Source organism: Rutidosis leptorrhynchoides, chromosome 8 (assembly GCF_046630445.1).
Source record: "Rutidosis leptorrhynchoides isolate AG116_Rl617_1_P2 chromosome 8, CSIRO_AGI_Rlap_v1, whole genome shotgun sequence".
Classification (NCBI taxonomy): domain Eukaryota; kingdom Viridiplantae; phylum Streptophyta; class Magnoliopsida; order Asterales; family Asteraceae; genus Rutidosis; species Rutidosis leptorrhynchoides.
The window spans coordinates 291,602,686-291,610,765 of record NC_092340.1 but is presented as its reverse complement, the minus strand read 5'-3'; the positions used below and the strand labels follow the sequence as shown (position 1 = coordinate 291,610,765).

Genomic DNA, 8,080 nt, shown 5'->3' with positions numbered 1-8,080 from the left:
TGCTGCGACATTAATTCGCATTATACCATGTGGAAGTCGTAAATATTTTCACTTAATACTTGATTTTGGCCAAGAGCCAAATATTTTCTACCTTAAAACATTGGTTGTGCAGTGTATGTTCCAATTGTATCACCACAACACAATAAAATGGTTCTTCAAAGAAAGATGATAATATATTTTGGATATAAAACATCTTCAATCATAAGATATATTGAACCCATGATGGGTGATGTTTTTACAGCACGTTTTGCTGATTGTCATTTTAATAAAACATTGTTCCCTAGATTAGGGGGAGAAATAAAAATAAAAAATAAAATGATGCTTCATGATGTGAACATCAATGAAGGTATATTGAACTCGCACAAAAGAATGTGAAACGAAAGTTCAAAAATAATGCATATGCAAGAACTTGCAAATTAATTACTTTATGCATTTACAGATATAAAAAAGTGACTAAATCATATATACCAGCGATAAATGCTCCAGCTCGAACTAAAATTCCAAAAGCTGGCAATAATGTCACTGTTGAGTCTTTGCCACGCATCAAACGTGGAAGATCAATTGATTCCGAAGATAAAAATCCTCGAAAAAGAAAATCAGCTGATAATGAGGTAAGAGAAAGTGTTCAAGAAGAACCACAAATCAATATTCCTTCTGCAGAGGATATTGATAAATGTAAATACTAAAATTGCGATAAATTATGCAATATTATGGAACCGAAATGAAACTAAAATCTCTATGAGATATTTTCATATAATGTTACAATGACATCATGAATAAAGATGATGATCTGGAACTAAAATCTGTCATTGAATATACAAAATGGACATGATTGAGCTCAATGGAAAGGAGCAATAAGAGCTGGATTAGAATCGCTCGATAAAAGAAAAGTTTTCGGATCAATCGTTATCACTTTTAAAGATGTGAAACGTATGTGATACAAATGAATTTTTATCCGAAAAGAAATGTGCAAATGAAGTTACAAGGCAAAACTAGACTTGTAACTCAATATTTCCCACAAAGACCAGAAATGAATTAGGAGGAAAAATTATCCTCCTGTAATGGATACAATTACTTATTAGATACTTAATCAACCTGGTAGTTATTTAAATGCATCTCATGAATGTTGTTACTACTTATCTGTATGGATCACTTAATAGTGATATATATGAATATACCTAAAGGGTTAAGGTATCATAAGCATCTAATGTAAAACTCAAGGGAATATATTCCATTAAATCACAAAGATTTCTAAGTGGGTTTATACAAACGGGACGTATGTGGTATAACCGATTAAATGACTACTTGATAAAAAAAAAGGGTATAAATATAAACTTATTTTGCACGTATGTTTTATAAAAACAATGTTCGGATATGAGATCGTAGTTGTTTATGTCAATGTTCTTAACATCATATGAACAAATAAAGAGATCTATGAAATCATTCAACTTCTAAAGAATTATTTTGAAATGAAAGATCATGAAAATCTTAACAGATCGGAAGTTCCATATTTTAGTGCAATTGAGGTTCTTATGTATCTTATAGATTGTACAAGACCTGACATTTCTCTTGCAGTTAATTTGTTAGCAAGATTCAGCTCAAATGACAATGGAGCGGGATCAAACACATATTTTGATACCCTTGAGAAACTGCTGATTTAAAATTATTTTATTATAACGTTTCAAAACAAGATTTGGTTGATTATATATATGCAGGTCATTCATCAAATCCTCATAAAGATAAATCTCAAACTCGATATGTATTCCTAAATGGAGATACCACAAAATCATGGCGTTCTTAAAACAAACACTTGTTGCAACATCATCATCAAATCATGACGAAGTGATTGCATTATATGAAACTACTCGAAAATGTGTTTGGTTGAGATCAATGACACAAATCATTATTGATTCTTGTGGACTAGAACGCTATAAAAGACTAACAACTATCTTCACCAACAACTATATATGAAGATAATGCAGCTTGCATAATACAAATGAAAGAAGAGTATCAAAAGTGACTGAACAAAATATAAATACTGACGAGGCGCCAAAGCCATAGACGGTCTTAACGGTCATAAGTTTGATGGAAAAGAATGGTATGTTGGTAAGGCTCAGAAAAGACTACAAAGGAATAGGAATTGAAACAAGGGTTTGAGCAAACCATGAAGGAGACTGTAGACAAATCACAAGGGCTAAACTTGTACATAAAAGATTTAGATGATACAGTTTCAGATGAAAACCTCAGATTCTTCTCATATACTCAAGATCTCGTAAAAGACAACCAGATTAAAATGAGATACGTTCAATCAACAACTCTGCTGATCTTTATACCAAAGCACTGCCAACTGCTATTTTCAGAAGACACGTTCATAATATTGGCATGAGACATGTTCAGAAGATGTAACAACTCAGGCGTTGCCTATTTGAGGGGGAGTCAACTCTATGCTGCACTCTTTTTCCCTTAGCTAAAGTTTTATCCCAATGGGTTTTCTTTAGCAAGGTTTTTAACGAGGCAGTAATAGTTATTCTCTAATAAAATTGTCATCCAAGGGGGAGTGTTATAAAATATCTAGATTGTGTTATAAAATATCTAGATTGGATGTTAATTTTATTATTATTATATTTTTTGCATAGTAATATTTTATACTATAAATAGACATGTATGGTAACCATTTAAGGTGCACCATTTCTCTTGAAATATCAATATCAATATTTCTTCTCTCCTTCTTCTCTCTTTTTCTCTCTTTGTTCTTATAACCATTAAAGGTAGTTATAAGCCTACTGAATTATAACAATACTTTAATAAAATTATAATTATTACTCCGTACTACTACTACTACATAAAAAATGACACTTTTACCTTCAACTAATTAATTAGAAAATCCTCACACATTACAAGTTAATTAATCAGTTATGGACAATATGTTGTCTTTGATCAAATTTACTTTCCATGCCGGTAATGGACAAAAAATATGTGACATTCCTAAATTATATAATTGACTATAAATATTTTGAGACATCTCAAGGTAAACTTATCTGTTGGGACTTGACATATCATATAAGAATTGTCATATTTAAGCTTTACTGGCATATATTTAAGGTGACGATATAACGTCACTATATTAGGCAAGCATGCATTTGTTCCTTAGGAATACTTTTAGGAAACTTCCCATCAAGTTCATACATAAAAACAGATATATTTGGCCTCATATATATGTGTACATATTATTAAACACACAAAAATATCAACTAGGTTTTATTATATGACAACATGAAATAAAAATAATATCAATAACTACCAACATGAAGATTTGATATCTCTCTATATATACACATCCTTTCTTTCATAACCATTCATAACCTTTTTATTTCTCTCTCTAAACAAAGAAAACCTAGTTTCCAATTCTATCTTTTTTATAATGGATTCAAATTTCACAGATGATCAAACCACAACAAGTGAAACAATCTCCACCGTTTCTCCACCGGTGACTGCCACGCCACCCGCTGAGGAAACGTCGAAGAAGCTACCATCATCACGATTCAAAGGTGTGGTCCCACAACCGAACGGCCGTTGGGGAGCTCAAATTTACGAGAAACATCAGCGTGTTTGGCTCGGTACGTTCAATGAGGAAGAAGAAGCTGCCAAAGCGTATGATATAGCCGTACAACGCTTTCGAGGCTGTGATGCCATTACAAATTTTAAACAAATTGTCACGGAGAAAAAAGAAGCGGCAATGGAAGCCAATTTCTTGAACTCCCATTCGAAAGGCGAAATCGTTGATATGTTAAGAAAACATACATATAATGATGAACTAGAGCAAAGCAAAAGAAACAACACTTTACTTGAAAACATGTCACAAAACGGATTAAATAAGTTATCCCGGTCGGGTAAGCCACGTGAGCATCTTTTTCAAAAAGTTGTTACTCCTAGTGACGTAGGAAAACTGAACCGGCTTGTGATACCTAAACAACATGCGGAAAAACACTTTCCGGTTCAGAAAGGGAGTACTTCAAAAGGTGTTCTTTTACATTTCGAAGATAATACTTCGAAAGTATGGCGATTTCGTTACTCGTATTGGAATAGTAGTCAAAGTTACGTTTTAACGAAAGGTTGGAGCCGGTTTGTTAAGGAGAAAAACTTAAAAGCCGGTGATAGTGTTAGTTTTCAAAGTTCAATTGGACCGGATGATCAAAATAAAACGCAACTTTACATTGATTGGAAGCCAAAAGCAGCCGAGTCAGATGTGGTTATCCAACCGGGTCAACTTATTGAACCGGTTCAGATGTTAAGGTTATTTGGAGTTAACATTTCGAGTGTGAGTAGTTGTATTGGTAAGAGAAGTAACAGTGAGATGGATTTGTTAGGGTTTGAGAATTGTAAGAAACAAAGACTTATTAACGTTTTGTAACAATTTGTTATTCTCTAGGGTTCTTTTTAAAATATATGTTTGTACAGTACCTTTTCGTTATGGTCAAATTGTCATGTGGGGTGAGGCTGGAAAGAAGTGGGAAGGGAATACACAAGGGTGGAGGTTGCAAAAAAATAAAAGTTATGAATTTAAAAGATTTAAATACGAGTATATTTAGTATTTTTTAAGAACATATACGGAATAAAACTCGGAGTTTGTATCTGTATCTGTTTGCCCACTGGTTGAAAAAAACATATTCATGGGTATCCATAACCGATATATATGTATTATATATATACAGATATATAAATATATAGATATAGATATAGATATAGATTTAATAGATATGGAGATTAATATGCTTTGTATAAGTAGTGTACTTTTTCAAACAAATTCATGGGTATCCACTTGTTTAATAATATTGAATTACTGAAACAAGATAAATATGGTACCTATTATAATAAAGTTTATTTCCCTTCTTTTTATTAATTTATTTATTTACTTACGTAATTACTATACAAGGAGGCTAGGCTATGAATAATGAAGTTTATTTCAAAATTTGTATTCTTTTTATTACTGTACAATTTTGATCGTATTGGAGTTCCTTGATTTGGTTGACCGTTGATTTTTGGTTAAACGCGTGTGATGGAATTCTTTGTTTTGTCGACACCAAAAACTACTAGAATAATAAAAGTAATTGGCAATGTTTGTACAATTCAAGCAACTTTTCATTTTGCAGAAAGTCAGAAACAAGATACACCTTCTAAAGCTAATTTAGAACAAAATTTTGTGGGCAATCGATGTATTATAGCCTAAATCAAGTTCAAAGGTATTTTTCCCTATTTGGTACAAAAACTAAAGATAGTTTGTTGTTACTTTTCACATAACACGTACATGTAACTAAGAAATAATAAATTGAAATATCTCGTAAGCAGAGGCGGAAGGCTTTGAATGCCAAAGAGTGCCAAGGCCATCCCTACTTTTTAGCTCACAAGTGTAAAATTTGTATTATTTTATGGGCCAAAAAAATTTATACTTAATGGGCCTTCCCTAAAATTATTTACCCTTTACCGGCCCTCCTAGATGCTTATTTTGTATTTACTAGATTTACCGGCCCTCCTATTCAAGATCTCCACGTTCCGCCACTGCTCGTAAGAGTACTAAAATGATATATCAACTCATTTATTTTAATTTTCATTCTACACAATCATTTCTTTGGAAACTCCATTGACATATTTACGTACACTAATCAATCATGAAAGAGAGATGATAATTAAATGTCTCACGCCCAAAATGTAGTCCCATATGAAGAAACTCAAGTAGTATTGATCAGAATGCGAACCGCATCAATCACTTTATTCATGCACTAACAAGAGGCTATATAGCCGATTACAAATACTGACCCACGTTCTATAACGTAAACAAAAGACTTAAACAACCATGACTCCAACTACCCTAAAATAAAGGAAACAAACCACCACAATCGCTTGACTCTTTTAAGACTTGACTACTTAGCATAATACTTTAAACTAAGCGGGTATTAAACCCATAATGAACAATAACCCCATCTTATTACTGCAGCCCAAATAGAAGCCCAAAGAGAGTATATTGGCCCAATAAACCCTCCCCTTAAACAAGAACGCTTCAGCCTTCTTGTTTAATCTTCATCACACTAATATTGTTCCTGAACATAACAAACGTATCCATCTTCATAGGTTTAGTCATAGCATCTGCAACTTGATCACCACTCTTGCAAAACTCCAATTTTATAGCTTCTCAATTGACAAGATCTCTCAAATAATGAAACCGTACATCGATGTGCTTTGTGAGCCTATGCATTACAGGATTCTTGGACAGCTTAATCGTTGAACTATTGTCACACTAAATTACAATTTTACCAAGCTGATCTTCACCCATATCACCAAGCAGACCCTTTAGCCACATACTATGACAAGCACATGCAGTAGCCGCGACATATTCAGCTTCTGTAGACAATAACGTGACAATATCTTGCTTTCGGGAACTCCAACATATTGCTGCACCGCTTAGTAAACATACATAGCCTGAAGTACATCTTCTATCTTCAGCATCTCTCGCATAATCACTATCCGTGTAGACTTTCAGCCCTTGATTCGAGTGTTTTCCATAAACCAAACCATAATCAAAAGTACTCTTAATATACCTTAACACCCTTTTAGCTGCGAGCGGATGATCTCCCTTCGGATTTGACATAAAGCGTGATAATAAACTCACCACATACATTAGATTGGGACGCGTAACGGTTAAATACATAAGACTCCCAACCAGCCTCTTGTATGCGATAGCATCAACTTCCTCCCCTGAACCAACCTTGGTAAGCACAGTACTAGGCACTATTGGGTTATCCACAGGATTTTCCTCCCACAAGCTAAATCTTTCTAATACATCTTTCGCATTGGTCTTTGACATAGCGAAATACTTGTTCTTGTCTGTTGTACCTCCACACCTAAGAAGTACCTCATTTGACCCAAATCTATCATTTTAAACTCACTCATCATAGATCTTTTAAAACCCTCACACAACATCAAATCATTGCCCACATAGAGTAAGTCATCAACATATAAGCTTACCAAGATTACCTTGTGCCAAACCTTCTTTATAAATAGTGTGTGATCATAACTACTTTGCTTGAAACCTTCACGCTTAAAGTAACCCTCAATACGGTGGAACCAAGCTCTTGGGGCTTGTTTCAAACCGTAAAGTGCTCTCTTCAATCTATAGATCTTTGCCTCTTCTCCATTCTTAATGAACCCATCCGGCTGATTTACATATACAACTTCATTTAATTCGACATGTAAAAATGCACTTTTTACATCTGTCATACCCCCAAATATGGCCTGGGGTAAATATGACTTTTCCAATATCATCACACAGTTATATAAACGAGAACGACTCCAAATGAGACGTTTAATAAATTCAATAATTCAATTGTGGCGGAAAGCAAAATGTTTTACATGGTAAACCCAAAAGTAACTAATGTTTAACAAATGATCAGAAATAATAAATGCGGACTTCAATGCACCAGCTAGCAAATCACATAGGGCAGCACATAAGCTATTCTTCACCTGAGACAAACATGCTTAAAATGTCAACACAATGGTTGAGTGAACATCATAGGTTTAATAATTAATAAGTTTTAGACCACAAGATTTATTTCAAAACATCAAAATATTCAATATGCCATGAGTTATAATATCGAGTTAAACATTAACCCCTGACACTGTACGGGTGTCGGCAATCATTATTATGTACCCCCTTGACGATCACGCCAATAGGTAGCGACGTCACTCTCAATAGGCCTACTCACAATAATTAAGCTTGCAAAATTCCAATTCCAGCAATTAACGATATTATAGCGGGGATTTGCATGTAAGAATACAGGTTAACAATAATCTCATGAAGTTGCATATCAAAAATTTTAGGCACTCGTGTCTAAATTGTAAATCATTTAAAGCAAGCATGTGTCTCACCCCAAGATTTATAAAATACATTAAAATATGTAAAAAGCGGGGCTATGAGTTCACCTTAGTAGCATAGAAGAAATATTCCACAAGAGTAATGAATTGAACGGAAGAATATGATCAGAATCTCAACCTAGAGATAGAATGTACGATCAAAGATATAGCCTAA

The 8,080-nt window shown here is 33.7% G+C and overlaps 2 protein-coding genes across 2 annotated transcripts; one reads left to right on the top strand and one right to left on the bottom strand.

Annotated features, from left to right (window-relative positions):
• Positions 1–3,271: 3,271 nt before the first annotated feature.
• LOC139861450 (AP2/ERF and B3 domain-containing transcription factor RAV1-like) lies at positions 3,272–4,769 on the top strand. Its single transcript, XM_071849841.1, has one exon. The coding sequence runs from the start codon at positions 3,422–3,424 to the stop codon at positions 4,409–4,411; it is 990 nt and encodes a 329-aa protein (XP_071705942.1). The 5' UTR covers positions 3,272–3,421; the 3' UTR covers positions 4,412–4,769.
• A 1,523-nt stretch (positions 4,770–6,292) lies between these two features.
• LOC139864308 (secreted RxLR effector protein 161-like) lies at positions 6,293–6,859 on the bottom strand. Its single transcript, XM_071852887.1, has one exon. The coding sequence runs from the start codon at positions 6,857–6,859 to the stop codon at positions 6,293–6,295; it is 567 nt and encodes a 188-aa protein (XP_071708988.1).
• Between the last annotated feature and the right edge of the window lie 1,221 nt (positions 6,860–8,080).